Raw genomic sequence first — 27851 nt, 5'->3', positions numbered from 1 at the left:
CCCGCCCGCCCCGCCGGAGGAGCCGCCGGAGGGGCCGCGGGCGCCGGGCCCGGGACGGGCCGGGCCGGAGAGAGCGGGGCCGCAGGTAAAGGGACAGGGACAGGGACAGGGCCGGACCGGAGAGAGCGGGGCCGCAGGTAAAGGGACAGGGACAGGGCCGGGCCGGAGAGAGCGGGGCCGCAGGTAAAGGGACAGGGACAGGGCCGGGCCGGAGAGAGCGGGGCCGCAGGTAAAGGGACAGGGACAGGGCCGGGCCGGAGAGAGCGGGGCCGCAGGTAAAGGGACAGGGACAGGGCCGGACCGGAGAGAGCGGGGCCGCAGGTAAAGGGACAGGGACAGGGCCGGACCGGAGAGAGCGGGGCCGCAGGTAAAGGGACAGGGACAGGGACAGACCGGAGAGAGCGGGGCCGCAGGTAAAGGGACAGGGACAGGGCCGGACCGGAGAGAGCGGGGCCGCAGGTGCGGGGACAGAGATGCGGGGCCAGGGCCGGGGGCCGGGCCCGGGGCAGGGCCGGGTGATGCTCAGAGAACGGCAGCGCGGCCTCTTCCCCTCCCGGTGTGTGCGGCCGGGCCCTGGTGGGGAGGAACGCGGCGGCCGCATCGGGAGCTTTGGCAGAAGGTGGAAACTCGGGGGAGTGCCGGAATGCGGGGCTGTGGATCCCCGCGTCGGGCAGGGACGTGCCCGTGACTGACAGGAGTTAGTGACTTCCAACTGCCAGGGGGCAGGGCCAGGTGGGCTATTGGGAAGGAATTCTCCCCTGGGAGGGTGGGCAGGCCCTGGCACAGGGTGCCCAGAGCAGCTGTGGCTGCCCCTGGATCCCTGGCAGTGCCCAAGGCCAGGCTGGATGGGGCTTGGAGCAGCCTGGGATAGTGGATGGTGTCCCTGCCCATGGCAGGGGTGGGATGGGATGGGCTTTGAGGTCCCTCCCACCCCAAACCCTTCTGTGGCTCCGTGAGTCCGTGTGTGAAGTGCCAGCAGCCCCCCTGCTCCAGGTGCAGGGCTGACCCTGCCCCACAGCTCAGCCTGGGAAGGGCCCTGTGTCCTGGCTGGGCTTCCTTGCCTGAAACCCTCTTTCTCTTCCAGCAGCTCCAGGAAGTGCCAGAGTGGAGGCAGGAGCAGCTGATCCTTGGGAGAAGGTACTGACACAGCTTGTTGGATGGATAAATGACCCTCTGGAATGGTCGCTGACCTCTCCATGGGGGAATGCCGGTGCCGGGGGCAGAGAACGGGATGGGGCAGCACGGGGACGGGATTCCCTCCTGTGTGTCCCTGCTGCAGTGCACAGGGTAGAGCTGGGGTCCCTCTGGGTCTGTTTGGGTGCTCAAGGGAAACTCGCCTCTGAAGAAGCCTCCAGGAATAGACAGGGTGAGAAATAGAGCAGCTGGAATTTGGGAATCCTGGGATACTGTGTGTTCCCAGCCTTTCAGTGCTGTGAGCTTTGGGTTGTCCAGGCTTTAAAGCCTTCCTTAATCTTGGAGCTTGTTCCTCAGGTTTTTGCAGCCAGAATGAAATGAATGATTCAGCTTTTTACATCTGTTCAGAGCAGGTGTTTGTGGAACGCACACTTTGGGATTTTCCAGGTGTTGGTGGTTCTGTTCCAGGCTCAGGGGTCTGTGGGACAGGGCTGGGAGCACCCGGAGGCCGTGGAGGCGTGGCTGGCAGACAGTGCTGCTCCTCTGACTCCCTTTGTTCCCACAGGGACTCAAAACCAGGATTGTTTTTGTTTCCAAGTGCTGCATGGATGGTGCTTGTGTAGAATAGAGAATTGTTTTTAGTTCTTTGGGATGCAGCAGCCAAATCATCTTCTGGCTGTGCTGAGCTGCCCCTTGGGAATGGCCCCCACCCTCTGCACAGGGCAGGGAATGGGCTGGGGTGTGTGACCAAACTTGGCTGCACCAAAATGTCTTTGAGGTTTGGATTTGGTTTGCCCAGGATTCTGTGGCATTGCCACTGAGGATTATTCTCCAGGAGCTGAAGTGCCTTGGGAGCAGCTCCCAGAAAAAAGTGGGATGTTTACTGGAGCTCTCTTGTACCTGCCCCTTAGGCTTTACTGTGCACACTTTGGAAATCTCCTTTGGTCTCTGGGTGGACTCGGAGCTCACACTCTTCAGCTGCCTGAACACTCAGAGGTTGGAAAATCACTGTGGGCCCTAAAATTCCAGAGCTCATTCCTCTGCCGTGTTTGTAGCAGGTTCTTGGGAAGCTGTGCCAGAGGTGCTTTTCCTTCCCTGTGTCCCTCTGTGTACAGCTGCGCTGCTGCTCCCTGCTCTTGGCAACTCCTGTGCCTTTCAGACAGGGTAATGCTGAAGGAAAGATCTGATTTCCATCTCAACACTTTCCTTGGTCCTTCTCCAGCATTATTTGTTCCATCCCATTTTGCCCAGGTTGTTTTTTGTTTAAAAAAAACCCTAAGAAGCCACAAAGCTGGCAGTTGGGTGAGAAACGGGTCCACAGTGTGGATATTTCAGGCATCTTCAAGGATTCGTGTGGGCAGTGGCCCCGCAGATGGAGGTGCTGCAGCCCCTTGGCTCTCAAGGAGCACCTGCTTCTTCTGCTCCTGTGCCTTGCATCCACCTTCACCCCCACTTCCCCAAATCCCAGATGATTTCTTTCCCTCTGTCACAGTCCCTCATTTTCTTCTTCCGTCATTGTTGTGGAAGGTGGCACCAGCTGTGTCTCCAGCTGGATGTGGCTGCTGGTAAAGGAAGGCAAATTGGCCCCCAAATTCCTCACCTGGAGCATGTTCACAGAGTTCATCCATGCAGTATCCCACGTCCTTTGGGTGTTCTGGAGTCGGCCAGGATGTCTGCAGCCCCAGGCTGCCCAGACAGGTGAGGGCTGGCACTGACTGACCTTACCGTGGTCTGGTCACGGACTCATCCAGCAGGTTTGTCCAGCAGCTGGGATTCGGGTGTGAGTGCAGAGGTGGCAGCGTGGGTGTGAGTGGTTCTGTGCATCAGACTTTTAATTGTTGCCTCTGGAATAACAACCCACTCGTGGTGGTGCAGCACAGCCTCACGTGCCAGTGCTTGTGAGGGACTGCGAGCCCTGGTTTTACAGATCACAGAATGCTTTGGGTTGGAAGGGACCTTAAAGCCCATCCAGTGTCACCCCCTGCCAGGGACAGGGGCTCCAGGCTGCTCCAAGCCCTGTCCAGCCTGGCCTTGGACACTGCCAGGGATCCAGGGGCAGCCACAGCTTCTCTGGGCACCCTGTGCCAGGGCCTGCCCACCCTCAGAGGAAACAATTCCTTCCCAATATCCCATTCACCCCTGCCCTCCGGTAGTTTTAAGCCACCATTCCTTGCTTTCCATGGATGAATACGTGTTTTAGTTGGAACAAGGATGCTACAGTTGTCCCTGGAGTTTGGGAAGAGGAGCAAGCCTGGCTGAGCACTTTGGTCTGTCAGAGCAACTGGTGGCGTTCTGGGGTGAGATACTTCCATCATATCCCTGATTTTCTTCTTAATAGTCCCTTTTCCTCTTCATGGCTTTTCCTGCTGAGTATTTGGACCCAGAAATGTCCCAGTTTGTGCTGTTGCTGGGTGGAAGGTGAGGTTGGAATGTGTGTCCTGGTTTGGGAGGAGGTTGGAACCATCCCTGGAAATTCAATGAGTCTGGAGAGTGACTCCAGTGCTGCTGTGCCAGCCTGTTCTGCCTCAGTGCTGTGGGGTTCAGAGCTGCTGGGCTGTGACCCAGCACTTCCAAAGGCCTGGCTTTATTCCTCCCTTCTTCAGGAACTTCTGTTTGTTTCTTAACCATCGACAAGGAAGGAGAATTTGAGTTCTGGTCAAGGAGGTGCCTGTGAGCGGAATGAGATCCTGTGGTTTGATAAACATGTATAAAATCATCTCCTTGTCGTGTGCTGAGCAGCTGGGATGGATTTTGTGGAGAGGGAGGGCTTGGAAAGGTACCTGGTACCTGGTGTGCTGAGCTGTAATTCCCCCTGCAGTTGGCAGCAGCTCCGGGTCATCCACGTGGCTCCCCAGAGGCTCAGCAGCAGCCCTGGCCTGGGCTCTGGCTCTCCTCCCCTGACCCTTTCCCTTGCCTCAGGGAGGCTTTCCCAGGCTGTTCTCTCCTAGGATTTTATACAAGTTGGGTGTTTTATGTTCTCTTTGTGCCTGAAAATCTCCTGTTAAACCTCTTGTAGCCCATATTTCAGTATTTGGGGGATTTTTGACCTTGCTGAGCAAGAGGCAGAGCTCAGATCTTCCCAGAATGAGTCTGGAGCTGGTTCCATGTGGTGCTGTTTGGATTTTGGGGTGTGCTGAGAAGTGTCCCCTAAAAAGAACACCACAAGGAAGGTGTTCTGCTGGAAGAGATCCAGTGCTGGGCGTTCACAAAGCATGGAATGACAGGTTTACAGTGGGGACTTGATGCAAGCGTGGCACTAAACTGGACTGTAAAATATAATTGGAAATGTCTGTTGAAGTCTTGCTTTTGTAGCCATTATTGAAACAATAAAGGGAGGAAGGAAAGGAAAATGGGGAAAAAGAGATAATGTTTGAGGCGAGATGATATTTTATCAGTGGTTATTTGGCTTTTTTTTTTTTTTTTTTTGTCTGGCACAGTTTTGGGCAACAGCTTTCTCTGTTAGATCTGTAACAGCAGATCCTTTTTCCTTTTGAATTCCAGGAAAATAACTAAGCATAGCAGATATGGGAAGAATGGGATAAGTGTAAGGCACGTGATCTGAAGGTGTGGATCATCTGTGTTGGTGAACGGACGGTGTGCGACTCCAGGAGGGACATTTATAACCTGGAAAGTGGAAATGAGCTTACAAAATACTACAGAACAAAGCCACAAACCAGTAACTCACTTATTTGGGAAGTAGAGAGTTATCTTACTTGTTGTCCAGAGCAGCTGTGGCTGCCCCTGGATCCCTGGAAGTGTCCAAGGCCAGGTTGGACGGGGCTTGGAGCAGCCTGGGACAGTGGAAGGTGTCCCTGCCCATGGCACAGAGATGAACTTTCAGGTTGCTTCCCACCCCAGGCATTCTGGAATTCCGTGGTTCCGGGTACTGACATCTTCTCACTTGCACTCACTCACTTCTTCACTCCAGGCCATTTCCCAGCTGCTTTTGTGGCGGATGTGCCGGGGCTGTTCTCACACACTGCTGTGAACTGGGGTGAATCTATGGGGCTGCACCCTTGGGACCCTGTCCCGGAGAGAGGATGGAGAGAGGTCCTGAAGCCACTTTAATGCCATCTGGGAGCCCCTGAGCCCCTGAGCACGGACCTTGGCTGTGCTCCTTGAGCACAGGCTGTGGACACCTCTCTTGGAAATTCATCCAAGGAGCAGCCTAACCCTGTAACCAAACCAGGGCCTGTAGGGATGTCCTGCTCCCCAGAGCTCTCCTGGGGAAGGAGCTGGCCAAGGGGACACCTGTGGTTGTGACCCAGTTTAAGACTAGACATTTTGGCAGGAGGTGCCTTTGGAGCCTTCATCCAAGACTCCGGTGTTTTCAGGACGGAAGCAGTGCCGGATCAGCTCCGTGATGAAAACCAGCCCTGTTTATTCCGGCTGTTTCCCTCTGGGTCATGTGTTAGTCACACTCTTCCCGTGTGCCGGAGGGCTGGCGGAGCGGGCTGGCAGCTGGGTGGGTGGTGTGGAGGCTTTGCTGACCCAGGGTGCCCGCAGACACCTGGGAGTCATCACTTCCCAGCCACACAGGTATGTTGGGAAAACAGAGTGATGCTGCTGCACGGAGCTGTGACACTGTCCTGGATTCCCAGAGAGGCTGGGAACGGCAGAGAAGCTGTTGTTGTGTTTCAGTATGGAAACTACTGTAAATAACTGGATCTAGTCTGGAAAATACAGTTCAGATTCCAGTAGCAACCTCCCCTCAACTGGTCACAAACTACCTGTACGTTTGGTCTTGGGCATTTTCGTGTTGAGCTGGTTGTAGTCAAAACATTAAGCAAAAAGAAAAGAAGCTGGAAGTAGTTGTGAGGAAGCTCCTGGGAAGAGGTGGCTGGACTGAGATTGTGGCTTTTTAAGTTAAAAAGAGCTAAAATGGTAATGACAGAAAGTTTAGGAGGAAAAAAAAGAGTTTTTGCAGTGAGACCAGTGGATGGGGCAGATAGCAGTGAGTAAGTAACCAAGACATGTTCCTAACTGAGCTGTGATGTACCAGTGCTCCCAGCTCAGCTGGATTTGGCTAAACAACGTTTATTTTGGCTTTTGGGGGACTGGTGCTGGTTCTGAACAGGGCTGGCAGTGCCTTTGGGCACATCTGTGTGCTTGCCTTGGTCTGTACCTGCTGCTGGAGCAGTTGCTGGGGTGGTTTTGGGATGGGGGTGTTGCTGTTTGCCTCCGTTTGGGTATTCCAGTCTCGGAGGGGCTCTGTGGAATGGTGCATTATTCCAGAGGAGGTGGGACTGGTGTGGATGTGAGGCCGTGGGCTCTGTGTGTCTGTGCATCCTGGGGTGGCAGTGAGTCAATCCCACAGCACCCTGTGTCAGCCCCGTGCCTGGGAAACCCAAACTGGCACAGGGTTCATGCGCTGCTCTCTGCCGTGACCTGGTGACGGGTGACAGCCCCTGTTACCCTGCTGGAGGGATGTCAGAGCAGAGCCTGAGGAATTGGCTCCCGGGCCCGTGTGAGTGCTCGTCGGAGAGCAGCGAAGGAGCCCCGAACAAGCCCTAAAACAATGCAAGTCTTTGTGCTCAGCCTGTGTTGGTAGGATTCCCAGTTTCTCTCAAACCTCCTATTGTTCAGGCTGGTGTGGCCGGGCAGCCCTGGCCCCACACAAGCAGCATTCCCGGGATGTGTTTGTCTTTGCTGGAGCAGCTGCTGAGGGCGAGAGGCTGCCTGGAGAGGTCAGCCTTGTGCCGGGTCCAGCACAGCTCTGTGCCACTGGCCCGGGAGGGACCAGCTGCTCCAGGATCCTGCTCCTGCACTGCTGGGAGCACCAGAGTCCTCCTTGGCCACGCCAAGAATGGAGCTGCCATAGAATCCTGGAGTGGTTTGGGTTGGAAGAGACCTTGGAGACCATCTACTGCCACGGGCAGGGACACCTTCCACTATCCCAGGGTGCTCCAAGCCCTGTCCAACCTGGCCTTGAATATTCCAGCGATCTGAGGGCAGCCACAGCTTCTCTGGGCACCCTGTGCCAGGCCCTCATCACCCTCACAGGGAGGAATTCCTTCCCAATATCCCGTCCATCCCTGCCCTGTGCCAGGGTGCAGCCAATCCCCCTTGTCCTGTCACTCCAGGCCCGTGTAAATTTGGTGTAGTTTCCTCTCTACCGAAGCGGAGGCTGGTTGTGGTCCCTTCAGACAGCACAGGGAGCTGGAGGAGAGAATGGCTTGGAAAAATAACGTTGTCTTGGAACTGCCTGTGGCAAATCATCAGCTCTTTTGTCACAGCATGGGGACACAGGGCTGGCCCCTCCCTGAGGTATTGACTGGGCAGCAGAGCTGTGCACGAGGCTTCTCAGTCCAACTCCTCCTGTAAAGGGTTCCATGTTTTGAGGGTTGGAATACAACAAAATCCAAACCACCTCTCTCAGTTCACACAGAGATGGAGTTTCACCCTCATGGAGTCCCTTCCTCTGCTCAGGATGGGAAATGTGGGGATTTTTTGGTGTTGGTGGGAGCCTGTAGAGTGATGATGTTGTCCAGAGAGGTTGTGGACTCCCTGTCCCTGGAAGTGTTCCAGGCCGGGTTGGATGGAGCTTGGAGCAACCTGGAAGAGTGGAAGGTGTCCCTGCCCCTTGGGCTTTAAGGTCCCTTCCAGCCCAAGGCATTCCAGGACTGAAAGCCTGGCTCTGCTGGCTCCCAGGAGTATTGACCCAACAGCCAACTGCTACATTTTCTTCTCCTTTACTTTCATTTTTTTCCCAGTTACAATTGGCTCATTCTGCATTTTTTTCCTAGTTTGTACACCAGTGGATCTGGTACTTGTGGGAAGGGATGTGCCTGAGAACCACGTGGAGCTGGGGGGGAAGGAGAGCCCTGAGTTGTTAAAGCTCAGCTTAGATTTGCTGATCTCTAAAAAATGCCCAGTCTTGTGATCCAGGGTTTTGGGTTCCCAGAGGAAACAGCCGCTAGGTGGTAAGTGGGCTCCTTCCTGCAGCGGGAGCGACTCCAGAGGTGGCTGGTTGGGATTGCTGCCCGCTCCTGGCCAGGTTCTCCTGGTGCCATGTCCATGCTGCTGGAGCCGAGGTTGAGCCTCTCCTCTGGCAGGGAGGGAAAAATGCTGTGGGAGCTTTTTCCGTGCTCTGACTGGGAAAGCCTTGAGCCTTTGGCTGGAAGGGCTGCTCTGAGCACAGCAGTGCTCTCGGAGTCCTGGGCCCATTCCCTGGTGCCACAGTGGCACTGGGACAGGTGTTATGGTGAGACTGAGGGAGCCCATCTGCTGGGTGACACCGAAGCCTGGAACAAGGAGAAAACCTTGGGATGCTTGGGTTTTGGATTGGAAATCGCAGCGAGGGCTGATCATCCCGGCAGGATGGCAGCGAGGCTCTGGCTTCCTGCTGCCAGCCCTGTCATCTGAGTCACTTCCAGGTGGTGTCGTGGGGACCCTGCCGGGTTCTGCTTTGCTGCTTCCCTTTCTCTGAGTGCCCTGGGGAACACCAGGACAGAGTAGAAGGGTGGAGGAGGTGGATGAGAGCCGCTGGAGGAGGTGGATGGGAGCCGCTGGAGGAGGATGGCATCACACGGGCGCTGGGGACACTGGGAGCCCTGGGGTATGTACGTGTGCTCCGGGGCCTCTGGCAGTGCCACGGCCTGTGCAAGGAGGCAGCTGGAGAACTGGGGTAAAGGAACAACCAGAAAAGCATGAAAACAGTCTAGTTTTTATTTTATTTTGTTTTATTCCTTGTGCCTGGGAAAGCATCGCTCACCTGTAGAGGGAGTGTTTTGGTAAGAAAAAGTGTCTGAAACCTCTGGGGCTGCCAGGAGAAGTGAGCATGGAGGTAGCCTCCTGTGTGTCCTTCTTGTGCTGCCGGGTGTTCCCTGGGCTCTGCTGTGGCTGGAAGGTGCCGTGTTTGCTGCCGTGGTTTTGAGTTTTAAAGCTGTAAATGAGAAGCAGCTCGGGGCGGGATTGGGGGGAGCAGGAGGTGCCGTTGCTCCGGTTTCTGCTCCTCCAGCAGGGACTCCGGCTGCCCGTGCTGCAGGACCCGATGCTTTCTGTGCAAAGCAGAGAGGTTTGGATAGAATGTTGGGGAGAAATTGTTCCCTGGGAGGGTGGGCAGGCCCTGGCACAGGGTGCCCAGAGCAGCTGTGGCTGCCCCTGGATCCCTGGCAGTGCCCAAGGCCAGGCTGGACATTGGGGCTGGGAGCAGCCTGGGACAGTGGGAGGTGTTCCTGCCCATGGCAGGGGTAGAATGGGATGGGCTTTAAGATCCCTCTCACCCAAACCACTCTGGGATTCTACAAGTGCAGAGATACTTTAACCCCATATCCCACATATTTACACACACAGAGTCTTACTGGAAAATCCCTGTAAAACCCTGTTATGCTGCAAACGAGCCCCGAGACACGCGAGCACAGTTCCCTTAATTCTCTGCCAGGCTCAATGGGCCATCCCTGCCTCCCGGGCTGGGAGCTGGATCCACTGAGCTCCCTGGAAGCAGTTCACTGGAGGAGCATCACAGCACTTTAATGCCATTTAATTACTTTCATTGTTAGCTGGCAAATGCTAACTTTGAATTCCTGGGTTTCTCCAGGCCATGCTGTCTGTATGCTCCCAGGGTGTGCAGCTGCTCATGTGCCTTCCCAAGCACCCGGCTCCCCTCGGCTCCGTCTTTTCCAGGATCTTCTGCAACAGTTTAATGAGAAAACACCGCTTAAAAGTGAAGGAACATGGTGTTCCACAGCGTAAGGCTCAGCAAAGAGTGCCCTGTGCAGTGCCAAGGCTTTTTCTGTGTGCTGTGGTGGCTTTTCTGTGTAATAAGGAAGAGTTTTCTGCAGAGTGTGTAATTCAGCCTGTTGGGAAGTGCTGGCTGGCGTTTTCCTTTCCTGGAGTAGGGCTGAGCTGGGTAGTTGGTTTCTCTCTTAATTCTCTGGAAAAAAGTGCACATGGCCAGCAGTGAGTCCAGGTGGGCAACCTGGCCTGGATCAAGAGCAGTGTGGCCAGTAGGACCAGGGCAGTGCTTGTCCTTCTGTGCTGGCAGCTCGTTATCCAAAATCCAGTTTGAGCCTTTTTCCAGTGGATTGATGAGTAGAGGATGGATGTAGGATTCCTGTTAGGGAAGGACTCTCCTCTTGGGTGGGCAATGGTTGCTGAACTTGTTCTTTGAGCCCCATTTCTGCCGTGTTTGTGGCTCCCCAGGTGGGTTCAGAAGCTGTACTGGGACCTGCTCTTTGTTTCTGGCACGTGACACTACGAAATCTGGTGCAAGAGAATTGTAAAGCTATTCCAAAATCTTGGAATTCCAGCCTGAGCTTCAGGTGACAGCACTGCATGCACCCGTCCCGTGGGAAGAGCAGTGCAGCCTCTGGGTCTCCAGGGTCAGGTGTCAGTCCAGTTGGGTTAGAAAATGAGTTTTCCTACTTGTGCTCTAAAAAGCTTCTCTTTGCCCCCAGGTTTGGAAGCTCTGGCCATGGATCAGAAGGGCTATCGTCGGGGCAGCTTCCAGAGCGCCACCAGCGATGAGGATATGCTGGAAATCGCTGGAGCATCCATGGATTTCTCCATGGCAGATGACGACCCGCCGCTCGACAGGGAGATGGGAGGTAACACCCACAAGCTCTCCCTCCTTGCTGTTTTTCCTGATGGCTGTGGTTAGGGTTTCATGGTAATATTTGCTGTGTGGATCCTGCTGGCCTCTGCCTGGGCTGGGTCTGGGGTTCCCTGGCACCAGGGTGAAGAGTTTGCAGGATTCTGTGCTGGATTGCATCCCCATCCGTGTGGCTCCTGGGCTGTGACATGGAGCACACCCTCTGGCTTCAGGAGAGTCCTTCCTGGAGTTTTCCAAAGTAGCTGCTGTGGAGAAGAGCTGGCAGTGGCAGGAGGGAGGGCTGTGAGTGCTGTGGAAGGGCAGCACTGAGCCGTTCCTGGCGGGCTGTGATATGAGCACAGACTGTCCCCTCCTTCCCCTCCCTTCTTCCTTATCTGTAGTTTTGGAGGTTTTCTGTCATGGAGAGAATCTCACAGTGTGGCAGCACGGAGGGATTTGGTGCTTCCCCTGCTACCCCTTATCTGGCCAGAGGGTCTGCTCCTCTCCTCGAGTCTGAGCTGTGGAATTCATGGAGAAAGGATGAATCCACATGGATCTGCTGAGTTCTGGGGAGTGTTGCCCTGGGTGAGGCTCTCTCTGTTGACAGGGTGCTCCAGTCCTCAGGGAGGTGACACTAAAGTAAAAGAGGAAATTTTAAAGGGGGAAGAGCTCCTTGCCCAAGCATCAGTTTCAGTTCTCCCTGTGAACTTCCCCTGCTGACTTCAGATGTTTGCTGGCAGATGTTTGGGTGCCAGGTGTGAAACCTGAAGCTGGGGGATTTAGCAGTGATGGATTTATTCTGCATCTTAAATTAAAAACGAAATTAAAAATTGAAGTGGGAGCCTTGAGCTGGCTCATCTCCCCTGCTTTCTTCACCCGCCCTGCTCCTTGACCTCAGAACCCAGAGCTTTTATCAGTGAGACCAAAGTCCAAGTGGGGAGGGTGCAGAGGTTCAGCCTCCCAGACAATTTGTGAATGACAAGTTATCACCAGCAAATTGGAGCCCGAGGAACTTAATCACCAGCCCCTTTGAGCTCTGTGTGCGTTGAATAAAGGCCAGATAAAGGCTGCTGGTGGGGCTGGTGCTGGGAGAGCCTTTGAAGTCTGGCTGTGCCCGGAGGACAAAAGGAAAATCCAGTGCCTGCCTGCTGGAAAGACAGTGAGCATGGGAGTTACTCAGCAAGGAAAATGTCAGCCGGGTGGGAAAAGAAAGGGGTTTGTCAGTGCAGCAGTGACTGACCCACCGCTGTCAGGAGGCTGTTGTTAAATGTGTTCTCCTGTGCTGCATCGTGACTTGGGACAGAGCTTTGGGAATGGGCTGCAGAGCAGGGAGTGTGCCCGGCTGGGGTGCCAGGAGCAGGTTGGACGGGGCTTGGAGCCACCTGGGATAGTGGAAGGTGTCCCTGCCCATGGCAGGGGGTGGAATGGGTTGGTCAGTAAGGTCCCTTCCACCCCAGGCCCCTCTGTGACTCCATGAGCCGAGGTCTCAGTGCCTGGGCTACCCCAAACCTGATCTCGGGTGTTTGTGAGCACAAACAGGATTTAGCAGCAGGTGTTTCCCCAGCTCTCTGCAGCTCCGAGTCTGCAGCACAGCAAACTGGTGTTAGTCCTGGGGAATCCCTTCTTGCAGAAAAAATGTCCCGGGTGCTGCTGAAGTGGCTCCACTTGCTGCTCTGGGATTCCCCATCCCCGTGTCCCTCCTGTGAGTCTGACCCTCTCCTCGCTCCGGTCCTGTCCCTCGGTGGGTGCAGGGGCTGGCTCTGGTGGCACTGTCCCTCGGTGGGTGCAGGGGCTGGCTCTGGTGGCACTGTCCCTCGGTGGGTGCAGGGGCTGGCTCTGGTGGCACTGTCCCCGCAGTGGGTGCAGGGGCTGGCTCTGGTGGCACTGTCCCCAGTGGGTGCAGGGGCTGGCTCTGGTGGCACTGTCCCCGCAGTGGGTGCAGGGGCTGGCTCTGGTGGCACTGTCCCCGCAGTGGGTGCAGGGGCTGGCTCTGGTGGCACTGTCCCTGCAGTGGGTGCAGGGGCTGGCTCTGGTGGCACTGTCCCTGCAGTGGGTGCAGGGGCTGGCTCTGGTGGCACTGTCCCTGCAGTGTGTGCAGGGGCTGGCTCTGGTGGCACTGTCCCTGCAGTGGGTGCAGGGGCTGGCTCTGGTGGCACTGTCCCCAGTGGGTGCAGGGGCTGGCTCTGGTGGCACTGTCCCCGCAGTGGGTGCAGGGGCTGGCTCTGGTGGCACTGTCCCTCGGTGGGTGCAGGGGCTGGCTCTGGTGGCACTGTCCCTGCAGTGGGTGCAGGGGCTGGCTCTAGTGGCACTGTCCCTCGGTGGGTGCAGGGGCTGGCTCTAGTGGCACTGTCCCTGCAGTGGGTGCAGGGGCTGGCTCTGGTGGCACTGTCCCTGCAGTGGGTGCAGGGGCTGGCTCTGGTGGCACTGTCCCTCGGTGGGTGCAGGGGCTGGCTCTGGTGGCACTGTCCCCAGTGGGTGCAGGGGCTGGCTCTGGTGGCACTGTCCCCAGTGGGTGCAGGGGCTGGCTCTAGTGGCACTGTCCCTGCAGTGGGTGCAGGGGCTGGCTCTGGTGGCACTGTCCCCGCAGTGGGTGCAGGGGCTGGCTCTGGTGGCACTGTCCCCGCAGTGGGTGCAGGGGCTGGCTCTGGTGGCACTGTCCCCGCAGTGGGTGCAGGGGCTGGCTCTGGTGGCACTGTCCCTGCAGTGGGTGCAGGGGCTGGCTCTGGTGGCACTGTCCCCGCAGTGGGTGCAGGGGCTGGCTCTGGTGGCACTGTCCCTCGGTGGGTGCAGGGGCTGGCTCTGGTGGCACTGTCCCCGCAGTGGGTGCAGGGGCTGGCTCTGGTGGCACTGTCCCCAGTGGGTGCAGGGGCTGGCTCTGGTGGCACTGTCCCCGCAGTGGGTGCAGGGGCTGGCTCTGGTGGCACTGTCCCTGCAGTGGGTGCAGGGGCTGGCTCTGGTGGCACTGTCCCCGCAGTGGGTGCAGGGGCTGGCTCTGGTGGCACTGTCCCCAGTAGGTGCAGGGGCTGGCTCTGGTGGCACTGTCCCTGCAGTGGGTGCAGGGGCTGGCTCTGGTGGCACTGTCCCTCGGTGGGTGCAGGGGCTGGCTCTGGTGGCACTGTCCCTGCAGTGGGTGCAGGGGCTGGCTCTGGTGGCACTGTCCCCAGTGGGTGCAGGGGCTGGCTCTGGTGGCACTGTCCCCAGTAGGTGCAGGGGCTGGCTCTGGTGGCACTGTCCCTGCAGTGGGTGCAGGGGCTGGCTCTGGTGGCACTGTCCCTGCAGTGGGTGCAGGGGCTGGCTCTGGTGGCACTGTCCCTCGGTGGGTGCAGGGGCTGGCTCTGGTGACGGTGCCAGTGACGCCGGGAGTGGGGAGGACCCAGCAGAGCCTGGAGGAGGAGGAGGAGGAGGATGCCCAGAGTGCCGCTGTGAGCCCCGGGAATGGCCCCCTGAGCCCGGCCATGGCACGGACCCGCCCCCGGCGCTGCTCCTGCGGGACCGGGAGCGGCTGAGCCCGGGAGCGGCTGAGCCAGGGCGAGGAGACCCTTCCGGGGAGGAGAAGGAGATGTGAGCCAAGGGGAGTGTGTGCCTGTGTCCATGTGTCTGTGCACGCTGTGGGGCTGCTGGCAGCGGCTCCGGGGCCGGGATGAGGGTGGTGGATCAGGCTGGGTGGGCTGCGGGGGTTCTGCTGTGTAATGGGTGTTTGTTTACTGTCTCTCCCCTGCGAGCCCCCTGCTTTGCTGGGATTTGCTGGAGCAGGGAAGCAGCGGCGGAGCTCTCCAGGTGCAGGACAGTCAGCAAACGCTGTGGCTTTGCGGGGTGGCACATGGCACAGCACCAAGTGCAGCCTGGTTTTCCTGAGCCCGGCAGGGCCTGAAGTGGGGCATTAATTGACCCTTTCTGGGGGTGATCAAAACACTGAGAAATCTCTGTTTGAAATGAGCTGTAACAGGGGCACTTTCCACTCGCTGTGTCAGGCATGGAATTTGGCTTGGAGATCTGGACGTTACAATCAGGGAGATCTGTGCAATCATCTTGGATGTGTTTTGGCAGGGCATCATTGAGCTCATTTTCCTCCTTTATTCCTATCTGGGAATCCTAGGATCTTTGATTTGCAGCAAGCTGAGGCAGGAAATACGATCTTTATAAATATTTATGGCTGTCAGCCATTTTATAGTTCTGGATTACCCCTGGAAAAAATATAAAGATGTTTTCTCATCATCTGTCAAATGAACAATCGTGTGTGGCTGGAGGCATCTCAGGATTCTCCTTTGGGAATAGAAATGCTGGTGCTGTAGGATGGCAGGCTGGGCTGAGCAGGGATCCTGGAGAGCAGGATCAGGCTCCAAACTGCACCTGCCTGGTCTGGAGATCACAGGGGCTGTGCCTGGGGGACTGCGGATGCCATCAGGGTCTTGCTGGGGGCACCAGGACTTGCAGCCCCTCCGTCACTGCAGCTCTGTGCTTGCTCTGTGCCTCAGGGTCTGGTTCCTGGTGCTCCATGACAATCTTTGAGCTGGGAGAGCGTTCCCAGGACAGCTCAAAGTCTGGGCAGTTATTCCAGGAGAGTGAGCATGGAATGTGCCTGATCTCATCTTCTTGCAGCGAATGCTTCTCAGGGTGTTCTGTTAGCTTGGTTGAGCTCTCCTTCATTAATACTTTTCTTTAGAACAGCTGTATCTTTTATCTTTAGGGAAGATTATGGTAGATAGGCTAAAAAAAAAAGACAAGGAATAACCAGTGAGATCCTGCTGCCTGCAGCACGGAGACAGGAATGGTTGGGGTGCTTCTGGGAGAGGTGGTCATTCCTGGGGGAACAAACCCAGCTCCTGCTCTGGGCTGCAGGTGGGACTTGCTCAGGTGACTGGGATGAGGCCTCTGTTTGTTCCTGGGGTAGCTCTCGTGTCCTTGGAGCAGCACCAGCCCTGTGGCAGGAGGAGTTCCAGGCACTTCAGCGTTCCCTGTGCTCCACCTGCTCCTGTTGTGGTCAGGATGGTTTATTCAAGGAGATTCTGATCCATCAGATTGAGGGAACAGCATCTAGGATTTCCAGTGGGGATATTTTAGTGGGGAAGTCTCTGGAAGCCCTGATACTAATTCTGTATTTCCAAGCTTCTGGTCTCAGAAATGCTGTTAAAACCAGAGATCCCTCACGGAAAACGTGCCCCGTTTTCCTCCCAGTGCAGCTGGGGCTCACGGCCTGTGTACTCAGCATTTGGAAGAGCTTTGGAGAGCTCCACCTTTTTTTGTCCCAAGTGAAGCAATGAGCTGTTTTAAGTGGGTTATTTTGTGGTGGTTGTCAGTTCTGTACATGACTCATCTTGTTTTCCTGCAGCTGTGGCAGTCTGGGAGATGGGCTTGGGAAGACTTCACAGCTCTTTTCCCTTCCTGCCTCAGATGATGGGGCAGAGGGCAGCTCTTTGAATTCCTTATTTTTCCCATCTGGAGACACCTTTGCCCCCGTGATATCTGCAAGCTAAATATGCTCAGGTATCAACCATTATCCTTCTGCCAGGGACTTTTAACCCTCCTCTTCCCCTCACCTTTCAGTTTTGACTGGATTTTGGTTTTTGCTCATCTCTTTTTCCCTCTGAATGGCTGCAAACACGTATTGTCTTCCAGAGCCAGAATTTTGGGAATGTACACCCAAGCTGAGCATCGTTTTCCATGGGCTGGAGCAGGTTAAACAGGAGGCCCAGTGGTTTGGCTAAATTCTCACCTGAGGAGGCTGCAAGTCCCAGTTTGGTGTTTTCCCCAGCCCCCCTTTGATACCACTTTCTGCTTTCCAGGCCCCACTGGGTGCTTTGCTTTCCCTGTTTCCCTCCTCCCATCCATGCCTTCCTGCCCATCCTGCTCTCATCCTTGCCACATCCACCTGGTTCACCCTTCAGCTCTGTTGGAAGTCCTAAATATTCCTTCTCTCCTTTCCCTCTCCCATCTGCTTGCCTCAAACGGCAAAATATCCTTGTGGCACGTCCTGGATTTAGGGAGAAGTCACCATTTATATGCTGCTGGTGATTTACTTTGGTTTGAACAGTCGTTTCCAGGAACAACCCCATCTCCAGGTGAGCTGCTGAAGCTGGGAAGGGCACAGATCACCTGGGAACGTGTGCCTGTGCTGTTCAGCTCAGGGGACACCTCAGTAGCTCTTTATTTCCACTGAAATCTCTGGTTTTCCTCCTAAATGAGTTTTGGTTTTTTATAAAAAGAGGGGAAACTGAGAAATGCTCAATATTCCCCCTTCCTCCCCCACCAGGCTTTTCCTCATATAATGGAGGAGGGATGAACGGCACGAGCACCATGATGGATTTCCTGGAGGAGCCTCTTCCTGGCGTGGGCACCTACGAAGATTTTAACACGATAGACTGGGTGCGAGAGAAGTCCAGGGATCGGGACCGGCACAGGGAGGTAAAAATTCCTGCTCCTCCTCGCTGGCTCTGAGTGCCGGATAAGGAATGTGTGACTCTTGCTGGGGTAGGGAGGCACTTCCTAGAGACCTCTGGGATGGAGGGATGGCCCTTAGGATGGGAGCTGAGAGTTCTGTTTGAGGAAAAGGAGCTCTGGATCCAATGTGTTGCAGTTCATTGGTTGCTGCTTCTCTTCGGAGGGCTTTGATTTGTTTGCAGTGGGGCTTTTGGAGCACAAAACCAGCCTGGTTTCCTCACAGTTGCACTGGTGAATGGTGCTCTTTCTATGGGCATTTTGTGTTTGAGAAGACTGAGTGCAATTCTTCCAGAGCTCCTTCCCAGTACTTCACCGCTCTGCAATTAAAGGAATCTGCTCAGAATGCAAGGGGGGCTTTAGCTGAAATACCCATGTCCCCAGCCTGCTCCTGCCTTGCTGGCAGCACTCTTGCAGGGTGATGACTGAACTCAACTTTTCTATTTGTTTGCCAACATATTCTTGGATTATTTACTTTTTTCCCTGAGTGTCACAAAACAGCTTGTGTCTTACTGACAGAGCCCAGGCAGAACACAGACCCTGCACAAATACAGGAAATAAATATAATGCCCCAGTCTGGGCGAGTGCAGATCCAGCCAAGGGGACAGAATTCCAGAGAAAAACCCAACCAACGCTCATCCAGGCAGAAAGGATTCTTCTTGCATGTATTCCTCATTTAGGGGTGTTAGTTGTGTCCATCAATGTGCCTTTTTATCTGGGAATAATAGTGGTGAGCTGGAATGTTTCCCTTGGGAGAGGCAGCCGGGCACGCAACGGCTGTTCTGTCACCCTTTGTCCGCCTGTCAGGAGCGGTGGGACTGACAGCCCTCAGCCATCCTGGGGCATCTGGGACAGGGCTGATTCCCACTCCCCAGTGCCACCAGTGCCTGCTTCCCAGCTGGACTGTTCTTCTCTGCTGGCATTAAATCTGCAACCCCCTCACGTCCGTTTCCTTGGGACTCTGGCACAGGGTGCCCAGAGCAGCTGTGCCTGCCCCATCCCTGCAAGTGTTCCAGTCCAGGTGGGATGGGGCTTGAAGCAGTCTGGGATAGTGGAAGGTGTCCCTGCCCATGGCAGGGGGTGGGACTGGGTGATCTTTAAGGTCCCTTCCCACCCAACCCCTTCTGGGATTCCGTGATCCTTGATCCATTCTCCTGCGCCTCCCACCCAGCGCTGCACCAGCTGTAGGAGCAGCCACTGTCAGATGATTTACTCTCCCCCCTCAAAGCAGAGTGACAGTGTCCCCAAGTGGTTTTGGAGCACTCACACCGCAGTGGATCAGAGTCCTCATGGATTTCTGTTTCTTTCTGCAAACCCTTTCCCAGATCACCAACAGAAGCAAAGAGTCCACCTGGGCACTGCTGCACAGCGTGAGCGACGCCTTCTCTGGCTGGCTCTTGATGCTCCTCATTGGTTTGTTGGCAGGTGAGAGCAAACCTCCAGGTAAAGCTAATTCCTGCACTGCAGCATCAGGATCTGTTCATTCCCAAGGCCTGGCAGGTCCCTGGAGCAGCGGGATTTGGGAGTGAGGACCCCAAGGGCTCTGCTGCTGCCTTTTAATTCACGGGGAATTATTTTAAAGTGCTTTGAGGCTGTGTTTGTGCAAAACCAAAATACAAAACTGATGCTCACAGGTGTCCTGGACACTGCTCTGACTCTGCTGCTGGTACAGAAATCTGAAATAAATAAAAAATATTCATTAAAGCAGAGCTGATCAAAATGCTGGGAATGTCTGTGCTGAATGCTCCTCATTGGTACTGAAGGGGTTAATGCCAGGGGTTGCCAGCAGGAGTTTCTTGTTTTTAGGGGGTTTTTCCTTCTATACTTAGATATAAAAAGTGAGAGGTATTGCTTGGAAGTCAGGTGTCTTTCAGAATTCAGCTGGCTGAGACCTTTTAAATTACTTAGGAACAAACTTTGGCCCCAGGGCAGCACGAATAAATCACTTGGATACAAATCTTCCCGATAGGAAGCAGCAAGCATCTGTCATGGGATGGAGTGAAATCCTCTGTTAATGTTTACCCAGGAAGGCCAGTTGGTCATTAACTGGGGGATTTGCTGAATGTTTATTGCAGCCTCTGGAGCTTGTACTGCCACTTGCTCCTGTGGATCAGAGGTCCCTGGCCTCTGCCTCCTCGGTGTGGGGGTTTTGGTCACAAAAGTGACTTGAAGATTCCTCCTAAAACCTGCCTTCCCTTCTGTGCTGGCTCTGCTTGCCTTGTTTTGTTTGGCACAGTTGTAACTTTCCCCTCCTTTATTTTTCTTTTTTTAAATTAGGGTTGGAAATGTTTTCTCCAAATTCAGAGTTATTCCTGTCACAGTGTCGGTGGTGTTGGTGCAGCTCCTGCATCCTGGTGACACACTTTGTCTGAGTCCCCCAGGAATGTGGGGCATCCCTCTCTGCCCTCACTGCTGCTGTGCTGTATTTAACAAACAGTTATTGAGAAGAATTAATTGCTGGTGATGCAGGGGGGGTTGAACACAGTCAGCCTCTGAAAGATCATCAGCCACGCTCTGTTTCCTGACCTGCTCTTTTCAATATATTGAAATTATTCCAAAATTAGGCAAATCCTCTGGTTTAGCTCTCCGTAGTTGTTGACAGAACACCACACTGCTCTGTGTGCTGGGAGGTGAGTCAGAAATTGGTGGGGCAGACTGTGACCGTCAGGTGTTTGAGTCTGTTCATTAAATTATTTGGGTTTTTTTTCCCTTTAAACTAGGTTCCTTGGCGGGTCTGATCGACATCTCTGCCCACTGGATGACGGATCTGAAGGAAGGAGTTTGTTTGGCAGGGTTCTGGTTCAACCATGAGCACTGCTGCTGGAAGTCCAACACCACCTTCACCGACAGGGACAAGTGTCCTGAGTGGAAGAGCTGGTCCCAGCTCATCCTTGGCCATGGAGAGGTGATGTGTGCCCGGAACTGGTTTTGGTGCTGAATTCCCTGTTTGCCCAGCCTGTATCATCCCTGGGGTGATGGGGATGTAGATGCCAGGAGTCCAAGCTCTGGGTGGTTCAGTGGTTCATCGCTGGGGTCCTCAAGGGGTGTCAGTGAACAAGTGTTTTGGGTGTTGTCCTTGGGGGGGATGTGGTGAGGCAAAACACTGCTCCCCTTACAGGTGTAGCGTGTCCCTGCTGTGTCCAGGGTGTGCTGTTGGAGGGTATTTTGCCCATGAGCGTTTTGGGGGAATGCCATGATTGGTAACCCAGCGAATGGAACCTGTCCTTGAAACCTCAGACTTAGGGCAGGTCTCTCCATTTCTAGCTGATGACTCTGTGGGATGACCTGCTCATTCCTGGTGCTCACTTCAGTGCCCAGGTTTGCTGTGGTTTCAGTTGAAACCATCTGATTTGGGCAATTTTCTCTGTGTTTCAGGGGGCCTTTGCGTATATCCTCAACTATTTCATGTACGTTATCTGGGCCTTGATGTTCTCCCTCCTTGCTGTGCTCCTTGTGAAGGGCTTTGCTCCCTATGCCTGTGGCTCAGGGATCCCAGAGGTGAGTAAGAACGAGAGGGGGTTGTTTTTCACGTGGGATAGGGATCCACCATCCAGAATTTCCATGTACATGCTATGGAATAATGTCTCCCACTTTAGATGATGGCTTAATACGTCGGTGTTTTTCCAGGCTGTTGCTGAAACACGTCTAGTACTAAAGTCTCCATGCAGTCCCTTGAAAAAATCAGATGTTTTGGCATTGCTGCAGGAGGCACTGCTTAGGTGCAGGGGTAGTGGCCTGAGGGAAGGACTCAACGGCTGCTTCTGCCTTTGCGTGGAGAGAGATCTTTATGGTCTCTCTCACTTTTGATAGCTCAGGGGGACTCTGAAAGCTCTAGGGAAGGGCAGGATTGGGAATGCCCAGTAAATCAGGAGCTCTGACCAGGGCTTGAATGAAAGCCTGTAGAGCTTTGTGTGCTTGACTTCCAGATCAAAACTATCTTAAGTGGTTTCATCATTAGAGGCTACCTGGGCAAGTGGACGCTGGTCATCAAAACCATCACCCTCGTGCTGGCCGTGTCCTCGGGGCTGAGCCTGGGCAAGGAGGGGCCCCTGGTCCACGTCGCCTGCTGCTGTGGGAACATCCTGTGCCACCTCTTCACCAAGTACCGCAAGAACGAGGCCAAGCGCAGGGAGGTGCGTGGGGACACCAGCCTGGGGAGGGCGAGTGGGGCTGGGGCTCTGGGGCTGAGGCTGGATGGTTCTGTTCTGGGGTAGATGGTTCTGTTTTGGTGTGTTCTGGTGTGCCAATGTTGGCCAGTTTGCCTTCTGCTGAACCAAACCTGGCAGAATCCTCTGGGTGAGCTGGCAGGGTTTGGGGGGCCCCACAGCACCTCCAGTTACACTGTGGACACTGCTGGGACACAGGGGCAGTGTGAGATGGGAAAAGTCGGGGTGTTGTGGGAGGTGAAATTGCTGCCATTGTGTTGTGCTGATGCTTTACCTAAGGTGGATCACCTGGAACAGCAGAGGAAGTTGCCAGCTTTGCCACTTTGCTGGTTTGGCGCTGGGACTGTTGAAATGCTAACACTGATTTTTTTGGAGCTCCTTCTTAGGGAATTGGCTCACTCCACCTTTTCCCTGCTGTCTTAAAGCAGGTCAAACCTGGCTGACTGTGCTGTAGATAAATGTTGTACGAATTTAAGTGAAGACAAACTGAAAATGGGGGATGTTTGGGAGGGCTGAGCAGTCTGAGTGCCTCTGTGTGTCCCTCAGGTGCTGTCAGCAGCAGCTGCCGCCGGCGTGTCCGTGGCTTTCGGAGCTCCCATCGGAGGAGTGCTCTTCAGCCTGGAGGAGGTAACCTTGGAATGCTGCTTTAGAGCAGACCTTACCCTGTGGGTTAAAAACACAGCCCATGGAGAAATTCCTCCTGATGTCCAGCCTGAAGCTCCCCTGGCACAGCTTGAGGCCATTTTCCCTTGTCCACTCTCCTGACAGCTGTGTCCCAGGGTACCTGGGAGCAAACTTCTCTGGTTTATCAATCCTCTTTTCTTCCCAAGGACCACCTAATCCTTAATCTGCTGATCTAGATGTGAAAGGATCGTTGCTGTTTAGCTCAGGGGAGTACCAGGATGGATTTTGGAGGAAGGCTGGGATGGATTTCAAAGGAGGGCAGGGTTGGATTTGCTCAGCTGGGCAGTAGTTGGTGGCGGTGATGGCAAGTGCTGCTGTTTGGTACTTTGGACCTTGCAGAGCCACAGAATTTTCTGCATTCAGCTCATGGCTGATGTGTAACAGCTTTTATTACCCGAGTGAGTCGCTCCAGGGATCACGGAGGGCACGTGCTGCAGTGGAAGTGTGCAGGCCAGGGCCCATCCCAGGCGCTGCAATCCCCACTGAACCGCAGCTCCAGACCAAGCCTGGGCTGCTTGGCTGGAGAGCAGGGAATGAGCACATGGATCTCTGTCCTGGCTTTACTCCCTGCACTGGGGTCGTGCTAAGTGGTCCAGTGACCAAAGGTGCTTTGTTCTTCCCTTCAGGTGAGTTACTACTTCCCCCTGAAGACCCTCTGGCGCTCCTTCTTCGCCGCGCTGGTCGCTGCCTTCACCCTGCGCTCCATCAACCCCTTCGGCAACAGCCGCCTCGTGCTCTTCTACGTGGAGTTCCACATGCCATGGCATCTGCTGGAGCTGGTGCCCTTCATCCTGCTGGGAATATTTGGTGGGCTCTGGGGAGCTTTCTTCATCCGCAGCAACATCGCCTGGTGCAGGCGGCGCAAGACGACGCGGCTGGGCAAGTACCCGGTGCTGGAGGTGTTCGTGGTCACGGCCATCACGGCCATCCTGGCCTTCCCCAACGAGTACACCAGGATGAGCACCAGTGAGCTGATTTCAGAGCTCTTCAACGACTGTGGGATTTTGGACTCGTCCCAGCTCTGCGAGTACGTGAATGATTTCAACAGCACCAAGGGGGACGATCTGCCCGACCGCGCCGCCGGGCCGGGCGTGTACACGGCCATGTGGCAGCTGGCACTGGCCCTCATCATGAAGGTCTTCATCACCATCTTCACCTTTGGCATGAAGGTGAGGGTTGCCTGTAAAGGAGCTCATGCTCTTCCCATGCTCTGCAGGGCCTGCAGAGTTTTGTTTCCTCCCTAAGCAGACGTGTCCCGCCAGGCTCTGTCAGAAGGAGACAGACTGCAGTTGTTTGTCCTGCTGCTCGTACCTGAGGGCAGTGGAAACCCTCCAGCCTGAGTTTGGGCACCAAATGCAGTCACAAAACTGGTGAGCCTCAGGGCTCCACATCCTGTTTTCTAGACACAGAATGCTCCTAAATTGTCCTGCCTCAAGCTTTTTTTGATAAATATGTGATTTAGATGCAACAGCTAATTGCAAAGCAATCAGTGTCTTAATTTGTAAATGCTTAATTGGAGCTGTTCCTTGCTCAGATGGTCTGGAAGTTGTTTGGTGCAGCTTCTGGAGCTGCAGGTGTAGTTCCCAGGTGGGAGCTTTCCTGCAGTGGATGGAGCTGATGGACAGTTCTTATGGCCCAGCTCACTGCAGGGGCATTGGACTAGATGACTTCTCAAATGTCCCTTCCAGCTCAGCTCCAGCAAAGCCTCTGCCTCCCGCTGGTTGGAGGTTCCGTCGCTCCTCTGCGCCGTGCCGGGGCTCTGGTGCTCACTGACCCCTGTTCCCACAGGTGCCCTCGGGGCTCTTCATCCCCAGCATGGCCGTGGGGGCCATCGCGGGCCGGCTGCTGGGGGTGGCCGTGGAGCAGTTGGCCTTCTACCACCATGACTGGGCCATCTTCAGCGGCTGGTGCAGCCAGGGGGCCGACTGCATCACCCCCGGCCTCTACGCCATGGTGGGCGCCGCCGCCTGTCTGGGTAAGCTGGGGCTGGGCTGGGGCTGGGCTGGCCAAGTGAAGAGGGGTGTGGTGGGTGAATGGTTGGACCCCCTGATCTCAGAGGTCTTTCCCAGCCTTAACCATTGAAGCAAGGAATGGTTTGGGCTGGAGTGGACCTTAAAGATGATCTCGTTCCATGCTGTAGCGACTCTGTGGCTGAAGAGCTGTGGTTGTGGCTGGCCATCAGAGCTGGTGTCACTTCAAGAACCCCAGGAAGGGCTATAATAGAAGGTGCCATGTGCTCCTTGTCCTGGTGGTGTTCTTTTGCCATCCCCAGCCTGGTGCTGGGCACGGCAGGCTGCAGTGGGCAGCTCCTGAGTGGGAGCCAGAACAGTTGAGGCTGTCCAGGAACTTCAATTTTCCTGTGGGGTTTTAATTAATTTTACTTCCTGTTCTGGCCTTAAATCTTGTGATGCAATTCTGCTTTTAAGTGCTCTGTTTTCTGGTAACACTTCTTCCTCTTGGCTGAGTTGGAGAGACTGGGTGCATGTGACTGAACTTCACTTTCACAATTCCCAGTCCCCTCATCCATGGAATAATGTTTAACTCCTAAGGGACTACTTTACCAGGAGAAACTCTCCTCTAAAAATGTGCCACCAAACCCCATCTTTGGCCTTTTTAGAGTGGATACACCTTGTTTGAGCAACCCAATCCAGTGGAAGGTGTCCTTGCCTGTGGCAGGGGTTGGAATGAGATAGGCTTGAAGGTTCCTTCAAACCCAGACCCTTCTGGGATTGTTTGCATGGAAGATAAATGCACTTTGACTTCAGTAATGGCTCTGTTTGCTGCTGGGCAGCACTGAAGGGTCTGTGCCCCTTTAGGGAATGGGTATGGGAGCAAAACTCCTGTAAAATACTTGGGAGTAGCTCTGGGACTTGAATCTCGAGAACATAATTAAAACATGCCGAGACAAAACCACGCAGAGACCTCGGGCTCCATCCCAGGGCCTGGTGCTGTGGCAGGGACCGAGGTTTCAGTGCTGCTCTGATTGTGCTGGATGGGGCAGCCCAGCTGTGCTGGCAGCAGCCCCTCTCCAGAGGTGGGCACTGGTGTGACACGGTCCCAGAATGACCTGAGGCGCGCTGTGTTGGCAGGGGGGGTGACCCGCATGACCGTGTCGCTGGTGGTCATCATGTTCGAGCTCACCGGGGGGCTGGAGTACATCGTGCCCCTGATGGCCGCAGCCATGACCAGCAAGTGGGTGGCCGATGCCATCGGCCGGGAGGGCATCTACGACGCCCACATCCGCCTGAACGGATACCCCTTCCTGGAGGCCAAGGAGGAGTTCTCGCACAAGACGCGGGCCATGGACGTGATGCGGCCGCGCAAGAACGACCCTCCCCTGACGGTCATCACGCAGGACAGCATGACCGTGGAGGACGTGGAGACCATCGTCACCAAAACCACCTACAGCGGCTACCCCGTGGTGGTGTCCCGGGCGTCGCAGCGCCTCGTCGGCTTTGTCCTCCGGAGAGACCTCATCATTTCCATCGGTAAGAGGGGAGCTGCCCACGTGGGTGTGCTGGCATTAGTAGTGCCAGCTGTCTGAGGAGGTCACACGCCCTGCTGCTGGTGGCTGGGCCAGCATCCCTGAGCGGTGTGGGCTCTGCTTGCAGTGGATGTGAAGGACAGGGTGGCTTGTCACTGGATCGTGGCACCATTGAGGTTGGAAAAGCCCTCCAGGATCATCAAGTCCAACCTGATCCTCACCTTGTCACCAGCCCAGAGCACTGAGTGCCACATCCAGGTGTTCCTAGGACACCTCCAGGGATGGGGACTCCAGACCTCCCTGGGCAGCCCTTGCCAATGTTAGTGAGCTTTCCTGTGAAGAAATTCCTCCTGGTGTCCAACCTGACCCTCCCCTGGCACAGCCTGAGGCTGTGTCCTCTTGTCCTGTCACTGGTTCCCTGGGACAATATGAAATAAAATACAGGAACGAGTGCATTAGGATATCGTGTGCATTGCCTGCCTCCTGTGGTACCACCATGAGTTCCTGCACTTGTGTTCCTTGGAATTTCCAGGGATTCATCGAGAGTGGTCCCGTCCCCAAGCTGTGCACACTGAGGCACAGGATGGGATTTGGGTTTTCATGATCAAATATCCCAAATATTCTGAAGTATTCTGAATATCCAGCCTGGTGTTTGGGCTGCCAGACCTGCCCCTTCCCAGGAGGTCTTGGAATGCTGGTATCAGATTGCAGCGTGGCAGGTACCCACAGTGCCTGTGTGTGCACTGCTGTGCAGCTCTGAGGGATGGCCAGTACTTGACTTGTTTTCCATTCCTGACCCTGATGACGTCCATGGAGCCTGTGCCAGTTGTTAAGTGCTTTGAAATAGTCCTTTAACTGCTCTGCATGGGACCCAAATCAGTGACTCATAAAAGTACAGAGCATTTTATTTACCTCCTCTAAAAACTGGGAAGTTAAAAGTTCTCCAGACCTTGTATTTACCTGGCCAGAGCACAATGAGGTGCAACAGCCTCAGCTTTGGGCAAAGCATGTGCTGATCCCGCCCCTGCAGTGGAACTTTGGAGATCCTGGAGGTTGTGCCAGGTGAAGGAGTGACGGGACAAGACCTGAAGTTGTGCCAGGTGAGGTTTAGGTTGGATATTGGGGAAAATTTTTTCATGGAAAGGGTTGTCCAGCCCTGGCACAGCTGCCCGGGGCGGTGGTGGAGTCCCCATCCCTGGAAGTGTTCAGGAAACACGTGGATGTGGCACTTGAGGATGTGGCTTAGTGGTGACCGTGGTTGGTGGTGCTGGTGGACAGCTGGACTTGATGGTCTTAAAGGTCTTTTCCAACCTTAATGATTCTATCATTCTCTTGGAAGAAAGGCTGGAAACCAATCACACCCTCCTGAGGTGGGAACAGCTCTGGTGAAGGGAAGGAAAGGACTTCTAAGGCCATTAAATGTGGGCAGAGGAAAGGGAATGCTCTTCTGTTTGGAAAAGGAGTGCTGATATTCAATCAAATACTTTCCAGAAAACGCCCGGAAGAAGCAGGATGGGATCGTGAGCACCTCAGTTATTTGTTTCACTGACTACTGTCCCCCCCTGCCTCCGAGCTCCCCGTCTGTGCTGAAACTCAGGAGCATCCTGGACCTCAGTCCCTTCACGGTGACGGACGAGACGCCCATGGAAATCGTGGTGGACATATTCCGCAAGCTGGGGCTGCGCCAGTGCCTGGTCACTCACAACGGGTGAGGGCCCTGTGAGCCCGGGGCAGAGCCTCCTCTGTGCCCGGCCAAGGGCGCGGCGCTGGGATCCCTCTGGGGCGGGATGCGGGGCCAGGGGGAGTTGTGGCAGCCCAGCTCCAAGCCCCAGTGTCCAACCTGGCCTGGGACACTTCCAGGGATCCAGGGGCAGCCACAGCTTCCCTGGGAGCCTGTGCCAGGGCCTGCCCGCCCTCAGAGGGTGTCATACTTTCTGTGGGGTGTCACTTTGAATCCCAAAAGACTCTTCAGCGCCTGCAAGGGGCTCGAGTGGCCCTGCCAGGGTCCCTCCTGAGGGTGCACTAAAATCGTGTTTTGTTTTCCAGGAAGCTGCTGGGGATCATTACCAAAAAGGATGTACTAAAGCACATTGCACAGATGGCCAACCAGGACCCCAACTCCATCCTCTTCAACTAGAGGCAGACTGTAGGGATTGTGTGTCACACACACCTGGAACTTTCTAGCCCATCCTGGGTAGACTTTCCTATTTTTACTGAGACCACAGAACTGTTTCCAGCGTTTTCCTCCATGGAGTGAAGATTTTTTTTTTTTTCTACCAGATAACCAATTGCACTACGGAATCTGTGGAACATGATCTTCTTTTTAGAAGAAAAAATAAGAGGCTTTACTTACGTTGCTTTTGTGAAGTTGCATTGGAAAGATTCCATGAAGGAGTAAAAGCAGAATGTTAGAGAA

General features: G+C 55.0%; 1 protein-coding gene across 7 annotated transcripts; it reads left to right on the top strand.

Moving 5' to 3' along the window:
- LOC138110625 (H(+)/Cl(-) exchange transporter 5) lies at positions 1 to 27851 on the top strand. Of its 7 annotated transcripts, none has more exons than XM_069015761.1 (14): positions 1 to 85; positions 1085 to 1137; positions 10533 to 10682; positions 16917 to 17068; positions 18427 to 18526; positions 19822 to 20006; positions 20477 to 20599; positions 21028 to 21234; positions 21814 to 21894; positions 22578 to 23120; positions 23740 to 23926; positions 25041 to 25439; positions 26927 to 27143; positions 27482 to 27851. In XM_069015761.1, the coding sequence occupies exons 3-14, from the start codon at positions 10550 to 10552 to the stop codon at positions 27570 to 27572; spliced, it is 2418 nt and encodes an 805-aa protein (XP_068871862.1). In that variant the 5' UTR covers positions 1 to 85; positions 1085 to 1137; positions 10533 to 10549; the 3' UTR covers positions 27573 to 27851. The 7 variants fall into 7 exon arrangements, with proteins under 7 accessions (XP_068871862.1, XP_068871863.1, XP_068871864.1 ...); XM_069015762.1 differs by lacking the exon at positions 1 to 85 and adding an exon at positions 261 to 275; XM_069015760.1 differs by lacking the exons at positions 1 to 85; positions 1085 to 1137; positions 10533 to 10682 and adding exons at positions 14264 to 16150; positions 16283 to 16725.

Source organism: Aphelocoma coerulescens, chromosome 4A (assembly GCF_041296385.1).
Source record: "Aphelocoma coerulescens isolate FSJ_1873_10779 chromosome 4A, UR_Acoe_1.0, whole genome shotgun sequence".
Lineage (NCBI taxonomy): Eukaryota > Metazoa > Chordata > Aves > Passeriformes > Corvidae > Aphelocoma > Aphelocoma coerulescens.
The sequence above is the reverse complement of the archived record's forward strand: the minus strand, read 5'-3'. Positions and strand labels throughout refer to the sequence as shown.